This window comes from Culex quinquefasciatus, chromosome 2 (assembly GCF_015732765.1).
Source record: "Culex quinquefasciatus strain JHB chromosome 2, VPISU_Cqui_1.0_pri_paternal, whole genome shotgun sequence".
Classification (NCBI taxonomy): Eukaryota; Metazoa; Arthropoda; class Insecta; order Diptera; family Culicidae; genus Culex; species Culex quinquefasciatus.
The window spans coordinates 121,814,893-121,832,351 of NC_051862.1; the positions used below are offsets into that span (position 1 = coordinate 121,814,893).

Genomic DNA, 17,459 nt, shown 5'->3' on the forward strand with positions numbered 1-17,459 from the left:
TACGTTACGTTTTTCTAATTTGTCGATATTTCTGGAACGACGCACCACTTTTGCAATCTTTTAAATGCAATTTGAAGGGTTTGTTCATTTCAGATCTACAAAACGCGTAAAAACCCACCGCGTAAAAAAGGTTTTTCTGTATTGATGAGGACTATTGAAAAAAATGAGAAACCTCTTTTTTCTAATCTGACGATTTCTCTGGAACGACGCAACATTTTTGCAATCTTTTATAAGCATTTTTTAAGTTTTGTTCAGATCTACAAAACGCTTTTTGAAAGATGCAAAAATTTTGTATGGTTTTAGAGAAATCGACGAAATAAAAAGCTTAACGCCACCGCGTAAAAGGTTTTTCTGTATTTGGTGTGCAGATACTATTTGCAATGGGGTAGAATTTGGTGCAAAGTTTGCAATAGTTTTCAAAAAAATATATGATTTGACGAAAACAAAAATTTAAGCGAACAACAAAATTTTGCGGTGTTGTACGTCGGAAATTTTCAAACAATCAATAGATTTTTGAATAAACCCAAACATGTTAAAAATTATTCTTAACGCAGGGGAATGCATTTGAATTTGATTTCAGCTAATTGCTTGACATTCCATTGACATTTTGAAGTTTTTTGAAAAATATATTTTGGCCCCGTTTAAAAATATATGTACCAGCCTAATTCAAATTGCTAAAATGAGTCGGTTTAAATGATCCTTGAACGGAGACAAATGTACTAATTTTACTGTCTGTAAGGACCAAACGTAAGCAAAGTTCCTACAATCAAAAGGCCGATGCTCGAAAGCGTTCAGAACTGTTTAAAAAAATCACCTCAGAAACCTCAAGCGATCTGAAACCAAGACTTCCAAAATCGAGCCCACCATGGTATCAAAAAGTCAAAACCAAAAAAAAAAGAAACAACATCCTGCGGTGCAAAGCTCCTTTTCATTAAAATTTATGGCACTCTTCCTGGGCGCACGCGGCGGCTATCACAAACACAAGAAATATATACATTCAGAACTTTTTAATTAAGAATCGGACAAAAAACGGAGAGTTCAAGAGATTAACGGAGAACACGGTCCATGTATGAATTTCGCAATAATCAAAGAAAGAATGAAGTTTAAAAAAAAGCGAAGCATTCTACCCAAAATCGAAATCGATAAATATTCTAGAAAATGCAAATTAACCTTTAAAGCGCCGAGGAGGAACAAAAAAGATTTTTTGAATGTAGATCGGTTGTATTTACTGTTCATTCAGGGTTCACCAGGACGAGACTCGTTTTGCCAGAGGCTGGATCATCCTCTTACATAAAGGTAAAAGAATCGCTGAATTAAAACTGCGAAGAATCCAAACACAGACGAGTTCAAGATCAACCGGACGCTCGCCAAGATCTGTTCTGGATAGCGGTTAGATAGCGCATTTATATAACTTGTCCAGACCTTTTTTCTGCAGACGTTAAGCCACTGAGCGAGGTTGATGATCTTTTGCTGCCTGATTTTGCCGCAAAATGAAACAATAACTTTCTAGTCCACTAATATGGGCTAACTTAATTATAGTATGGAAATTAGCCAAGGCGATGCACGTGGCCCAATAAAGTTTAGCGACAGATGTATATAATATTTTTTGATTGGCATCAATTATAGAGAACATAGAAATGCAAATTTTCAAAGAACGGCACATTTTAAGAAAACGGTAGAATGAAAAGCCAATAGACTTGTTTATTGAGCTTTTAAACCAGGTCTGCCCAACCTTTTTACGTATTTTTGACCGTTCAAATGACACTTGCCCATTTCTTGTATCTTTATATACTCATAACCATCGATATATTAAACAAAATTTTTGATAAAATCTGAACCAACAACCATTTTCAGGCGGCGCACAGAATCCAGATCCAAAATTAGAGGAAATAAGATTTTCTGGGAGCAGTGCGTGGCCGAATGGTTACGCTGTCCGTTTTGTAAGCGGATGATTCTGGGTTCGATTCCCATCTGCTCCAACCTTCCATCGGATGAGGAAGTAAAATGTCGGTCCCGGCCTTGGTTGTTAGGCCGTTAAGTCATTCCAGGTGTAGGAGTCGTCTCCATGCCATAAGTACAAACAACACACCAAACCAAGCCTACTCCGGTGGAATCGCTGGCGGCGGTTGGACTCACAATCCAAAGGTCGTCAGTCCAAACACTGGGGTGGAAGGTTCCTTGGAGTAAAAGAGGTTTGTGTGCTCTCCCCATTCAAGCCTTCGGACTCCTAGGTTCGAGCAGAAACTTGCAATAGACACCACAAAAGACCCGGGGGTCGTTAATGTGGATGGTTTGATTTTTTTTGAGGATTTTTCTGAAGAAAAACTTTGACATATTTAAGCTTAAGTTTCGTTGGATGAATTACTGCTACCTGCAAGGTATAGCTTTAGACTACCCCTAGACTACTCTAAAGTGATTTAGAATTTTTAAATCCAAGATGGTGGCCAAAACGGCACTTACGAAATACTGAAAAACTACATTTGAACATTTTTTAGGCAATCAACCATTGAAATTTGACTAAAATTAGGTCGCAGAATTCGATTTTGATGTTGAAAACAAGAAAAAAATAAATACGATAAAAAAGTTTTAATTCGCGATTCGATTATCCGAAGTTCCATACAAGCTAGAGGTGGGCAAAAAAAGAGCGAACCGCTCAAAGAGCCGATTCACTAAAAAGAGCGAACGAACCATGGCTCACAAAAAAAGAACCGCGGTTCTTTTTTAAACTCTGGTCTTTTAAATGAACCGTTTCAATATGGCATGATTTTTGTTATAAAAATAATTTATTGAATTTCCAAAAAAAAAATAGTATTAAATTTGTTTTTGAGAATCGAAAATGCAATTTCAAAAATTTCAATGCTTATAAAAATGAATCCCAAAAGTAAATGATTTTCTAAACAAAATGAAATAAACTTTTCATTGTACAACTGAGTGTACATTAAAGTAATACCGGAATATAAATTTGAGCATTTTAAATAGCAAAATTTGCAGCCCTCTGTCACGACGGCCATGTTTATGAAACCTAAATGTTCGACGCGAACATAGGGGGATGGCGTCGCTATTTTTAGACAACGTTTTCCACTTTTTCGCATCGAAACCGACTACTTTATCGACTTCTTTTTGCTGGGCGAGATAGGACGCCGTCTATTTTTAGACGATGACTCAGCACTTTTCCACTCTTGCACTTAAAAAAACCAGATGGCAGCACGATGTAACGCCACGTCCCTATGAAGACAACAAAGAAGATGAAGAACGCATTTGCTGTCAAAATTTGAAAATAAACAAACCGCGTGGTAAAAAAAGCCATAATTTCATAATGTTGAAATGATTTCCATGAAAAAATAACGACACGGGACGGATTTCTAGACACAAGTTCCCGAAGGACCCTATCCGCCAGAGACTATGGATAAATGCCCCGCGAAATTGCGATAAAGACGGGTTTGCAAGTTAGAAGTTCAGATATGTTCGAACCACAAAAGGTCGGATTCTATACAAGCACGCGATTCCTTCGATTCCCTGTGCGAGTCGACAGCGGGAGTGGGCCAGTCCTCGGAGAAGGTTATCGAATGATGCTCGGAAAGACCAGCTCCGCCACAATCACCGGAATCACGGATGTTTTTGCACTTGGTCGGTTAATCCCTGCCGGAGATTGCAGCGAGTTGTTCGGAAGGATCTACAGCGAGACTTGGCCAGTCCCCGGTCCAGTACTACCCGGCAAATCTTCCCGGTCAATCGGAAGCAACAGTTCTCACCATTTTTCGTAACAGATTTGCACACACAAAGTGATGTTTCTTGAAGATTTGGTGTAAACAAATAGACAACACCAATGCTGCTACACTCACAGAGCCCACGCTGCAGTATTAGTGAAGAGCCCACGATAAACAACGTGGGCTCTTCGAGGTTTTGGTGACTGTCAAACGTGCTAGCCATTTACAGTGGTGCCAGAGGGTTGATAATTTGCAAATATTATCAAAAATCTACTGAATATTAAAGAGATTTTGGAAAAAAAATAAATCATTTTGTCCGATTAGACATTAGCGTTTATAGATGTGGCGGTATCAGCCGTCTTTATCGATTAAATCAGAATGTAGAGAAGAGTTCACAGAATATTTTCTCCAAATAAAATATCAGCATTAGTTCAATTCTTGCAGAACTCTTTCTCGTAGGAAATTCACTAAAGCGTTTATTGGCATCAACTACAAAAATGTTTAATTCTTGCAGAAATAAACGTAATTTTAAAATTAACAGCAATTTTTTCAATTCCATTTTTTTCGGCTTAAAAAAAAGTTCACTAATACTTCGATATTTTGAAAACTAATGATTGCAATACAACTGGGGATGTGTAAAATGCATTTATTTATTCATTTATTTTTTGCAACTTTGGCCAGAGTTGAGGGTTATAAACTTCAAAAAATATTTGGTATGGCGTAATTTATAAAAGTCCAATTTGAAATAACTTATAAAATCACACGATTCTTGAAAAACCCCTTTTCATCCAAATTTTGAAAAAGAGCGAAAGAGCCGTTCAAAAGAGCGGCTCTTTTTAAAGAGCGAACGAAAATGAGCGGCTCCTAAAAATGAGCGGTTTTGCCCACCTCTAATACAAACCTTCGGATAATCGAACTTCGGATAATCGAAACTTCGGATAATCGACTATGTATTTTTCGAACGATATATTTTTCCAATAATTTTTCGTTGCTGAATCAGAATTTTGTCACAGACATAAGCCAAATTTTTAAGGCATACATTTTTGCTCGCTAACAATCCAATTTAACTTCATGCTTTACCAATTTTTTTGAAGTGACAAAAAAAAACGGAATCGACGTAACACCTTATAATGTGGCCCTCTTAAACCTTGCGGTTTCGTCAACGGTTCCACAGGTGTGTATCGTTCTTTTTGCGACAAGACTCCGCCTCCCGGGTCTCCTAAGTGTGAAAGTATGGCACGGGGAGAGGGCACCGAATACCTATATTTACACTTAGAATTTTTGCGTCCGCCTCGGGATTCGAACCAGCGACCTCTGGATTGTGAGTCCAGTGCGCGGTCCGATTGATCCACACAGGCAGACGTAAAGTGACAAAAACATAATTAAAAAAAAAGTTAAAAAAAATCCGTTCTAATCAATTTTACACGGAAAACGTTTGACCTTGATAATTAAAATTTCCGATATCCAAGCAGTGACGAGTTTTTTTGTTCAGAACAAAATAAAGTTGTTGTGTTGTTGTACATCGGAATTTTATTAAAATTAAAAATATGTTTAAACGAGCCCAACAATACTAAATATGATTATCAATGCAGCAAAATGCATTTTTAATTGTTTAATCAGACTTTTAATTTTATTACAATTTTAAAGATTTTTGAGAAAATATTTTTCCCCCCGACTTTTAGGGACTAACTTCGGACTAACTTCTTGGATTTTTTTGCATTTCAATTATATTCATGTTTTCAAAACGATTTTTTTTCATGCAGAACGAACAAGATTGGATTTTATTCGATATATAAATTATCCGATAACTAAAAATCAAGCTTTATTTTTTTATTTTCGATAATTTACCCATACTCTCAAACAAGTTTAAGTGAAACATATGTAAAAAAATATATATTGGAAATGCCCTATGAATTTAGTTAAATAGTGAAAAATATTCACCACAAAAAAATCATTGCTAAACTCAAGTAAAAATCTTTTTTGCAATTCCGCTGTAAAACTGTCAACTTTTCCTGTCCTTCTAGAGAAACGAAACGGCCTACTTTTCCCTGCCAAAAATATCAGAATGGAAAATGAATACCTTTCAATACCAGTGCTGAAAAGTTCTACCGTAAACTGGGGTGAATTTGATAGCCCGGGGTGACTGATAGGTTTTTCGAATGCCCGTCAAATGAATATCTAAACATTTTTGAGAATTTTGCGTATGTAAGCATTAAGGGATAGCTTATTCTCGAACATATATGCAAAAATGTGACCGTTACATTGGATGTATCAAAATTAGTGGCCAAATCAAATTTCTATCAATGTCACCCCGGGCTATCAAAGTCACCCCATTTTGCGGTACTTTTTTTTTGATTTTATAGATTTTTTAGAAAAGGTCGGAAATAACATTTAAAATGGCTGTATCTCGAGAACTACACCAGCAAACTTTCTGAAACTGAAACTCTCGAAATACATATGCTTTGAAATGCTTAAATTGTATTTTTTCATTATAACGATATTTTGAGCACCGTGCCTTGCGCATGTTTTGGTATATATGACATTGAAGTTTGGAGCATCCTAGAGCTCGGTACAGACCTTCAAAGTTTGGCATTTTTTCGAAAAATCGACTAGCTAAAAAGATATGCGTCGCACCTCGTAACACCCGAAACGGCATTTGAATTTGCTGGGGCAATATTTTCGAAAAAAATGCCCAACTTTGAAGGTCTGTACCGAGCTCTAGGATGCTCCAAACTTCAATGTCATATATACCAAAACATGCGCAAGGATCTGGCCTACACGCCAGTGATGTTTTTGTTTTAAACGCATTGGTGGTAAAAATGCCTCAAAAATAGACATTTTTGAAAAAAAAGTCATTTAAAATTGAAGGGCGGAGCGCCAGCTCCTGATAGTCCAATCAAGCTCATATTTTGGATTTGGGTTCAGTAAGCCCACCAGAATCAGCCCCTGAATGCCCGCCAAAAAGTCATTTTTGTTACATCCTAATGATTATATAACGTGATTAGATCAATTGTTGGCAGAACCTCTTCGGCATGAGGGTTTTTTGAAGAACTTACCTGTTTCGATACTCCTTTTTAATGTCCCAGTTTGCATATTTCGGATTTCACCGAAATAAGAACACAATGTCATTTTTACGATAATATAGCTATTTATCACTTAAGATCATAGTTTGTAGATTTTTCATTTTCACATTTTTTTTTTTTTGCAATTAAATATTTGTTCGTGGAACTGTCGCGGCCATCACGACAACGAGAATATGCCTCAGTGTGCAATGATGTGTTGGTGTGTGTGTGTTGTGTATACAATAATGCTTTAACTTAGTTGGGGGAGGGTGAAAAAATTAACCCTTCAACAGTGAGGTGTTGTGTAACATACATTTATCAGGAACGCTGCCCAGCACGATCGATCAAAACAGAGAATGTTTTCGAATTTAAAAATTGTCCCGAAAAAAAGACATAACGCGAACAATACTTAAGTAAAACGACATCACATGGAGGGTTGGAGAGGACGGGGGAACTTTTAAAAGTCCTCCTCGTCCTGGAGCTTCTTTTTGGGGGATTCGTTTTTGAGAATCGTTTCCGCCTTGTTCTCGTCCATGCCGAGCGACATCGTGAGTAGCCGGACCATGCACTTGTGCTGTTCCTTTTTGTTTTCGCCTGCGGGAGTTGAGAAAGATTGTTTAGTTTTTTTTAGAATTTGAACGCGATCAACAGAAGCAACTCACCGTCCTCGGTGACCTCCTTCTCGAGCTGCAGCTTCTCCTGCGCAATCATCAGCATGCCCTCCTCTATCGTTCCCTCGGAGACCAGCTTGTAGATGGTAACTGGTTTGGTCTGGCCCATCCGATGGGCTCGGTCCTCCGCCTGTTTGTCGTTGTACGGGTTAAAGTCAATGTCATGGATGATAACCTGAGGAAGATTTGAACTTTAAGACTTGTTCCATTTCTGGAGAAGGACATTTCTATACCGTATCCGCCGCCGTCAGGTTGATGCCCAGCCCGCCGGCCTTGGTCGACAGCAGAAACACGAAAATGTTCGGATCCTGCGTGTACAGGTCGATCATCTCCTGCCGGTCGGTGACGGCCGTCTGGCCGTCCAGTCGCAGAAAGCCGTGCTTGCGGATCTTCAGATAATGTTCCATAATGTCCAGCATCATGACAAACTGGCTGAAGATCAGCACCCGGTGGCCCTCGCTCTTGAGCTTCGGCAGCAGCTCGTCCAGCTGGCGGAACTTTCCCGAAGCCACGATCAGCTTTTCCGGGATATGCAGGTCGTATAAGCTCTTTGTACGAGAAAAAGGAAAATCGTAAAATAAGTTGAGAAAATCACGCAAGTTCAACTTACAGTGTACTTCTCCTTCAGCTGAAGAAGCTTAAAGTCTGACAGGTACGCAATGTCTTGGAACGCCTCCTCCACGTTGTTGCCCTTCCAGTCGGAGTCACCGGCCAGCTTGCGGGCCATCTTCCGTACGTCCGCGTCCGAGAAGTAGTATCTGTAATGTAATAAATGAAAACTCAGTATAAAGATGATTTTTTAATACTTTAAAAACTTTGAAATAAGTTAAGACTTGGACATTTTAAGAATTACCTCGAAACTGGATAAAAAACTTTTTTGAAGAAACTCTACAAACACTTCTCATTAAAACAAAAAATGCAAAACTGCAACTTTCAGTTCTTTTATGTAATGTTTATTTGATTAAGAACAAACAACAATTAAACCTAACCAGCGCCGACTGCGGACGATCCATCCAGCTCGGCCAGCGCCGAATCAATTTTCGCAAGAATTTCATTTTCCAACCGGCGGGCAACTTCGCGGGGAAGCATGCTCATGCACTCACAAAGAAGCTGAGCGAAGGCGGAGTGTCTTTTCTGGTGGTGATTAGCCATTTCCGCCAGAAGGTCGCAACATTTGCTCAGTATTGAGAGCCAGCGATCGTTTATTGACGGAGCTGCTGCTCTCTTTCGGGAGGTTGCAGCGTGGCCAGTAGCTTGAGTTACATGTGGCAGTAAGATGGTTCCGTCTTCTTCATGCAGCTCTATCTCCAACATGTTGGAGATGTCCTGGCCTTGAAATGCTTCAGTTTCCTGTTCATTGTCGCTGGAAAATGGAAAGCGTCATACAATTGTTTATAACACTTTGCAAAAACTAATATTACATAATAACATAGATTTCAGTACAATTTAGAAAACAAAATTTGTCATGTTTTACAACAACACAAATATCGTAAAAATGTTGTTCCAACTATAAAAAAATTGGATAAAACTAATTATGGAACTGCATCTCAAGTACGGACTTCACTGTGTACTTAACTCTTCAAGCAATATTCTGTCAGTCAAGCATTAACACTAGTAGAACCCATCAGTTAAGATGCGGACAGTGAAAAGAGACCGAGTTTTCTTCTGATTGACTGCCTTTGCCGATATGTTTCATTTAACTTGTTATTACTTATTTCGTACGTTGTCCTGCCATACCCAGTATCTCGCAATTAAGTTATATTCTGATTCATCATCATTTCTGCGTGAATTTTATGGGGTTACTCATTTGGACGCGTTCTTTCAGGATCCCTCTTATTGTCAACTGGTATTGCTTGTACTTGGTTATATACTCTAATGTACTCCGGGCGCGACGTTGGCTGCTATTGTATGCTGCAACTGCACTCGAATCAAGAATTCCTAGAAGCATCGTATGCTTCCGATTTAGTTACCTTTAAGACCACATGCAAAAGAATTGATAAATCGTTGTGATCAGCTTCTTTCAGATGAAGATGCAGGAACAATGAGCAAACAGTCTATCTAACAAGAAGAAAATGAATACAAATGCTTGGAAATTCTAATCATCAGTCATCATTAGAATCAGAACACAACGCAACATACTCAGTTGCTACTTGTTCACGACTGTACCCAAATATCCAACACATTTTATCAACCCCAACTTTCAATTCGTAAGGTTTAACAGCTCAAAGAAGACACAAATTACTGATTCTTTTGTCGTTTTGGGGTCAAAAATCGAACACGAAACAGCCTGCTAAGGTAAAAATAAAATTATCCGTTCGACACAGTGGTGTACGCAAAACTTTGTTTTTTTCATGACCTGTCAGTCGATCAATCCAAATTCAGAAGCGAAAAGATCACCGTTTGTATTGTTCCGAGCCGGAATTTGAACCCCGATCTACCGCTTACAAGGCGGAAGGTCGGTTCGTGACTCGCGAAAATTCAGAGCATGCCAAAAAAGAAACGCTAATGCCGCTTCTAGGGGGGGAGGGGGGTTTATAGGAGTGTTTGGAAAGCGTGGGAGATTGAGGATTTCAGATGCAGAATTGGACCTTCTGACCAGTTACTTGATGTTAACGTCCGGAGAAGGGAACCCCTTAATGTAATGCTTTCGCGGAAAGACTAGACTGAGATTCTCGGCACCCTTGCCGACACTACTTACCGCAACAGCAGCGGATGGTTTGCCAGCTTGCGCATGTCCATCATGACGGACATGCCGCTTATCTCGGTCGTTTCCCGGATCGTGCCCGTCTCGTTCTGGTACTCGTTCACCATCGCCAGGTACTTTTCCTTCTGCGAGTCCAGCATCGGCGCCTTGATCTGCAAGCGAATACAATCAGTGAAAATCTCTTTGAAAAAGCGCCGAAAGAACCCACAATCTTCTCCGTCTTCTCGGGCAGGTGACTCAGCACGTCCTTCTTGAGCCGGCGCAAAATGAACGGCTTCATGATCTGCTTGGCGCGCTCGATTTGGTTCCGCTCGAAGGTGCCCGCTTCTTCGGCGTCATCTCCTTTGGACTTTACCTTGCCCTGGAACAGTGCCTTGATGTCCTCGACCTTTCCGCCAAACAGCTTCGGCATCACGAAGCAGAGTAGCGACATCAGCTCGAGCAGGTTGTTCTGGAGGGGCGTTCCGGTTAGGAGGATGCGACGTTCGGCCCGGATACGAAGCAGGTTTTCGTACCGCTGGGAGGTCATGTTCTTAAGCATGTGCGCCTCGTCAAAAATCACGTACTGGAACGGGGTGACTCGCCACATTTTCTTCTCCTCTCCGGAAGCTCCCATCATGTGATAAGTTGTGAGGACGACGTCCACGTCGGAGATTCCATTTTTGGCCCAGTCAATCCGGATCATGCGGCGGTCCTCCTGGCTGCCATAGTATTTCATGACGATCAGCTCCGGGCACCATTTGCGCAGTTCGTTGTCCCAGTTGTCCAGCGTTGAAGACGGAACGACCACGAGCTGCGGCTGATTGTTCAAGTCATTCTCCTTCAACCAAGCCAAAAAGGCAATCACCTGGATTGTCTTCCCCAGGCCCATTTCATCAGCCAAGATGCCATTCATGTCGTTCTTGTGCATGATCGTGAGCCAGTTCAGCCCCACCATCTGGTACTCCGCCAATTTAAACCCATCCGGAATGTTCGAAGGTTGCTCACTGATTCCTCCCCCAGCCGCGATCGCGCTCTCCAACTTCTGCACCATCTTCCGGCACTTGTTCATGATCGTCACCAGATTGTTCCTCCTCGACAGGTACTCCTGCGTGTAGTTCAGCAGCTCCGTCGTCAGCGACTTTGGCGAATTCTTCAGCTTGTCCACCAAATCGTCCCAGCTCTTGAACGGCCTCAACTCCACCAGCAAATCAATCTTCTTCGTCGACAGCGTCTTCACCGATGCCAGCTCAATCACCGGCGCATTGTTCAAAAACTCAAACACTCCCTTCCGATCCCGCGACATCCCGTAATTCACTCCCTCGTCACTGTCGTCGTCACTGTCAAACACACGCTCCTGCGGCCGCCCCGACTCGTCGTCACTGTCACTGTCCCCACCTCGGTTTTGAACCTTTCGCTTCTTCGACGGATTCTTCGACGCGTTCGCGTTCAACGCCACCGCCTTCTGCACCATCGGCGAGTCCAAAATCTTCCGCTTGCCACCCCCACCACCACTGTAATTCTTCAAATCCTCCAGCGTGGCCTCGACGCTCCACTTGTTCCGCACCAGGTGATCCTGCACGACCATCGTATCCACGTCCGGACGTTCGGCGCGAACTCGCTGCAGACAAAGCTCCTTCTCCTTTACCGTCAACACTGGGGCGGCTGAGGTGCCGTTGGTAGTTTCCGGGCTGGTGCTGGTGGAGGGACCGCCGGACGAGACGACGGCACCCACCGTCGGGATGTCGATGGGGGCTACAGCCTTGGAAGAAGGTGGAGCGGATGGCTTTTCCGGGGTTTCCGGTTCGCTTTCGCTGTCGTTGAGCATCTGGATGCGCTTGCGGCCCGGGGCGAGCTCCAGCTTTTGACCGTCTGGAAGAAGAGAAAAAAAGGGAAGTCATGTAGTTTAATCAAGTAAAAGCCATGTTTGTGTGTTGAAAAGTAAAATCTTTCCAGTAATGAGAATACCCGAAACGACATTCGATGAAATGTCCTGTACCCCCTTGACTTTCGGGGCCAGCAATGAATATTTTTTCATCTTCCATATAAGTTGTCTTTAATAAAATCTAGGCTTGTTTACTAGACCTCTGAGCATGAGCATGAGCATGAGAGACCACCCATGGTTGCCCCTCCGTTGCTGAATAGAACCGTAATATCCTTTCCACATTACTGATCATAGGCTTCGACGATCTAATGGAGTTTCCCTTATCAACAGCATGTATGAATGCCCCGAAAAGATAAAACACCATTATTGGCAAATCTAGATCAGTTGCGAATAGGTAACAGCCATTGGCCACCAATGGAGCCCGCCATGCCAGTTTGTAGATCTCGATTTTAAAGGGACGGGACGTAAATCGGACTTAATCTAGGCTTGTTTGCTTGACCTCTATTTATAAACTGTTGTTTATTTCTATATCTACTACATAAATAACTCGGAACGAGTTCAAATACGTAACCGGTAAAGGTGGGAATGCCTGGCACGAACACTCAAAGCGTGTTCTAGCGTGTTGCGCCTACTGACTCAGAGCAAGCGTGAGATGTAGGTGTGAGGGCAGTGCGTGTTCGTCGGGAATATGGTGCATAATATAGGTTAAGGTCCGTTCTTACACTGAAATCGCGAATTGCAAATTCAATTTCCAGATTTCTAAATTTTCAAAATCTATGAAAATAATTTTCTTGTATTAATATTTTTATCAAGCGACAACTAAACGCACCGCAACTTCTTTGTTTACTTCGCGTTTCCCTTCCTCCTTCCACCCAACACCCACCACCCAAACGCGCACTCACACATCTACCCGCCGTCATACGAGCTTTGTTTGCATCACATAACCTCAACACTAGTGCGTCCCAAAAAATACGCGGTTTTCGCATCAGGAACAATGTTTGCACCTAGGGGAAATATACTCATTTTAAGCCTAATAAGCGGTCGAGTTTGTATGATGCTGGATAATCTGGAGTGTTCCTTGAAATTTACTCAAACCAAGTACACCAACGAGTAGAGCAACTTTTTGTGAACATTTTTGTTTATTTTCACTTCTACTAAAAGATCTTCTATTCCTTTTACACGCATTTTAAAAAAAAATCTTAAATGTATTCTAATCAGACGAGAATGCATTGGGCCACGCCCATTTTTCTATTTTCAGCTTAGTTTTTTTTTATTCCAGAAAGTAGCATTTATAGAGAAAGTTTCCTGGCATCACTGGCTTACTCAAACAGGCGCTGCTGAAGCTACTCGCTCGGGTTTCTTCAGCCTTCGATTGGAATGGGTCGTCAAAATTGAAACGTCAAAAGACTTGGCGCGTTTGTTTTTTTGATGGCGCTTGCTAATTATTTACATGTTTCGGGATTATTTTTCAAGTGAGTGACTAACTAATGTTCAAAAGAACATGATGCCGGTAGTTGGAAGCAATTTCATATCTGAAGCGCTTTGAAAACGTTAGCGCAAGTGAAAAGATATTGTTGGCGTCTTTCGTTAAGCAGTTAAGCAGTTCTCTCAGATTTCGGTCATTCGATTTTTTTTTTTGTATTTTTTAATCCGACTGAAACTTTTTTGGTGCCTTCGGTATGCCCAAAGAAGCCATTTTGCATCATTAGTTTGTCCATATAATTTTCCATACAAATTTGGCAGCTGTCCATACAAAAACGATGTATGAACATTCAAAAATCTGTATCTTTTGAAGGAAGTTTTTGATCGATTTGGTGTCTTCGGCAACGTTGTAGGTATGGATATGGACTACACTGAAAACAAATTATACACGGTAAAACAAAAATTTAGTGATTTTTTATTTAAAAAAGTACTTAAGTGTTATTTTGTAAAGTGCACCGTTTTCAAGTTATAGCCATTATTAGGTAACTTTTTTGAAAATAGTCACAGTTTTTCATTTTTTTAAATAAGTGCACATGTTTTTCCACTCTTGAAAAAAAAAAGTTTTTTGAAAAGTTGAGAAAATTCTCTATATTTTGCTTTTTTGAACTTTGTTGATACGACCCTTTGTTGCTGAGATATTGTCATGCAAGTGTTTAAAAACAAGAAAAATTGATGTTTTCTAAGTCTCACTCAAACAACCCGCTGTTTTCTAATGTCGTAATATTGAATATTTGGCCCATTTGAAATGTTAGTCTTGATTCAAAATTTTTGAAAATATTGTTTTCGAAAAGATCGGAAAATTTCACGAATGTGTCATACTTTAACATTGTAAATCGGACCATTAGTTGCTGAGATATCGACATTAGAAAATGGTGGGTTGTTTGGGTGAGACTTAGAAAACATCAATTTTCCTGTTCGACTGTTTTCGAAAAAGTTACCTAAAAATGGCCTTAAACTAAAGTCCGAAGACCGATTACGTAGAGAACTGCTCAGTTAAGCTCTCACCACACTAGGGGATGATCCCCTAGGTGTGCTGAGGCAGATTTTTTTTTCATAACTGAGGCAGAATCCCAACTAGGGGAAAAGCATCTAATTCCAGCGTGCCTCTAATGTTGGCAGGTAAGAACTTTGACATTCAATAAAAGCTAATTAAAAGCGTTTTCAACTGAAATCGAGTGATAAATGACTCAATAAGAAATGAGCAAGCAAGTTTATATCAAAAGTTTTGCAAATTTAGTTGTTTAAATACACTCAAACCCCGATGGTTTGACACCAACTGTTGTCAAACGAACGGGGTCACGTTTTAGTTTGACACCCCTTTTACACGGAGTTCACACAAACTACCAAACGTTTGTTTTGATAGTGTGCGTGAGCGCCGTGTAAAAAGTGACAGTTCGTCACTTTTTAGTTTGACTTTGACCAACCAACGGGGTACAAACTAAAAAAGTGTCAAACGAAAAAGTGACCAACCACCGGGGGTTGAGTGTAGTGAAAATCAGCAAATTGGATGGAATTAGGTGCGAGTGATTAACCTGCCAAAGATACGAGAATTTCCCCTATGAGCCCGATTGGTTGCGACAGGACCTAGCACTCCGACTTCAAAGTTTAAATGAAATTTAACCCATAAAATCGGTGCGTTTTGGTTTTGGCAATTTTTGAGTCCTTCAACGATTTTTGGATTTCAAAAAAACTACATGAGCTTGTAGTTTGTGTTCCAGGGTACAACTTTGCCGAAGACTGCGAAAAAATTGATAATTAGTACTGCTTGTACAATGATTTGAAGTTAAAAAAAAACAGGTCCTGTCGCAACCAATCGGGCTCATATTTGGGATTCTGACTCAATACACCTAGGGGATCGTCCCCTGAAATGCCCGCAAAAAAGTGTGGTTTTGTTACATCCTAGTGCTGGCGGAGCTGTTGCTGATAAAATTATAGCCTAAATAGTATTTTTGAAGCTTTAATCGACCATCCAACTCTCCATGTGACGAAGATAGGTGTTTGATTAGAAAGGGTTTATTTCCCCTAAAACGACAAATTTCTAAAAATCGCAATAGAGCAATTCTCTATCAAAACCGGAAATGGATTTTATTAGTATTTTTTTGATTTGGCTCAAACTTTGTGGGGGCCTTCCCAATGACCAAAGAAGCTATTTTGTGTCATTGGTTCACCCATACAAGTCTCCAAACAATTTTGGCAGCTGTCCTTACAAAAATGATACGTAAATATTCAAACAGCTGTAACTTTTGAGTGAATTTGCTGATCATTTGGTGTCTTGGGCAAAGTTGTATGTATTGTTGAGGGCTATTGAGAAAAAAATAGGTACACGGAAAAAAACTGGCGATTTTTTTATTAACTTTTTTTTTAACCAAAACTCAATATTCCAAAATACTTTTGTTTTGATTTTCGAGATTTTTTGACATTTTAGGGGACAAAATCCCGCAATTTTTAAGCCATAGTTATGATTTTTTGAAAGTTATTGGAAATAATCAAAATGTCATACAGAAAAAAATTGATCTAATTTTCTTGTGCAAAATTGAATTTGCAATGGAAAAGTTTTCTACCAATTTTTGATAAAGGGCTCCGTTTTCTCCATTGTAACAACAATGGAGTTCATCGCGTTTTTTTTTTTTTTTTGTTTCTGTCATACGACTGCTGAGACCATAGTTGGTCCACCTCGCAAAATTCATCGCGTTTTTTGGGACACACTACTCGCCACCCGACGCTCTCACGGCAACCCAAAGAAAAACGTAAACATCCCGCCAAACACAACCACCTTCAAAAAACAGCTGCTCGCTTTGTTTTCTCATGTGGTGGTGCGATGCTCTCCGGCGGCGTGTTTGCGATGTGTGAGTGTGTTTGTTCCGCGTGCGAGACCGCGGGAGAAAGTGGCGGCGCGGCAACGAGAAGAAAATCCGTAACAAGAACCGAACCGAAAAGAGACTCACCTGGAACTGCGGTTCCGTTGGCGGCGGAATGCGCTGGTTTGCGAAAATTCCGGAGCGACATTCCGGAAACACTCAAATCCACAAATCCGGGACAAAACGGGACTTCTCTTGTCGATTCTAACACAGCTCCGTGCCGTCGGTCAACGGGAAAAAACGTGAAGACGACGCCGCGAAACGAAAAATATACACAACCCAAAAAGACTTTTTAACCGCGATTTCAACCAAAACTAAACCCGATTCACGCAATGTTCACGCTCACTCGCTAGGTTAGTTCCCCGCCGCAAGTTTGGCGATATTTTCAGGTGATTTTGAACGCACTAACTAGGAGGAAAATGTCGAAAAATCCTCGATTTCGCAACATGGAATCCTCCGACGGTGAGAAAAATGTTGCGACGAGCAGAAGCGACCTCCAGCCAGCCGAAGCGAAAGACGATTTCAGTTTGACAGCGGGCAGATGTCATGCCGGGGGTGTTTGACAAGGTGGTCGAAAAGGGTGTGGTAATATAATGGCAGTGTGTGAACAGTAAAGCTACACTGAAAGCCCGACCATGGTAGTTTTAAGAAAATTAGCTAAAAATGCTGCTTATTAAATTAACTGTGGCTTTTTGGTGAAAGTAAACGCAAATATGGTAGAATGTACCATGCTTCCACAAAATTGCATGGTAGCTAATACGAAATCATTATCATTCTCTCCATAATCGAGGGTTAAAATTACCATATCGCTCTCGACATAGTAAAACTGACTGCGTTAATCAGTCAATCCAAGCACGGAATGTTTTTAGCAAAAATACGTCGGTGCGTGTTCTCAATTTAACCCTACCATATGGTAGCAACTACCATGGTTGGGTTTTCAGTGTAAGAACAAGATTGTCCGTTCGACGCAGTGGTGAACGCAGAACGCTGTGCCAGTTCGATTTTTCCAACAACTGTCAGTCGAACAATATACAAGGGTTGCTTTGTTCAATGGTCGATGACTGGCAGGCTATGATGACAGGCGCAAAATTTTGCGTTTGCGTCCAGGTCT

General features: G+C 40.8%; 1 protein-coding gene across 1 annotated transcript; it reads right to left on the minus strand.

Moving 5' to 3' along the window:
• Positions 1-6,898: 6,898 nt before the first annotated feature.
• Positions 6,899-16,878, minus strand: LOC6034140 (SWI/SNF-related matrix-associated actin-dependent regulator of chromatin subfamily A containing DEAD/H box 1 homolog). Its single transcript, XM_001844449.2, has 7 exons — positions 16,436-16,878; positions 10,353-11,995; positions 10,139-10,296; positions 8,051-8,198; positions 7,674-7,988; positions 7,432-7,615; positions 6,899-7,363 (listed from the first exon to the last, which is right to left on the minus strand). The coding sequence occupies exons 1-7, from the start codon at positions 16,494-16,496 to the stop codon at positions 7,227-7,229; spliced, it is 2,646 nt and encodes an 881-aa protein (XP_001844501.1). The 5' UTR covers positions 16,497-16,878; the 3' UTR covers positions 6,899-7,226.
• Between the last annotated feature and the right edge of the window lie 581 nt (positions 16,879-17,459).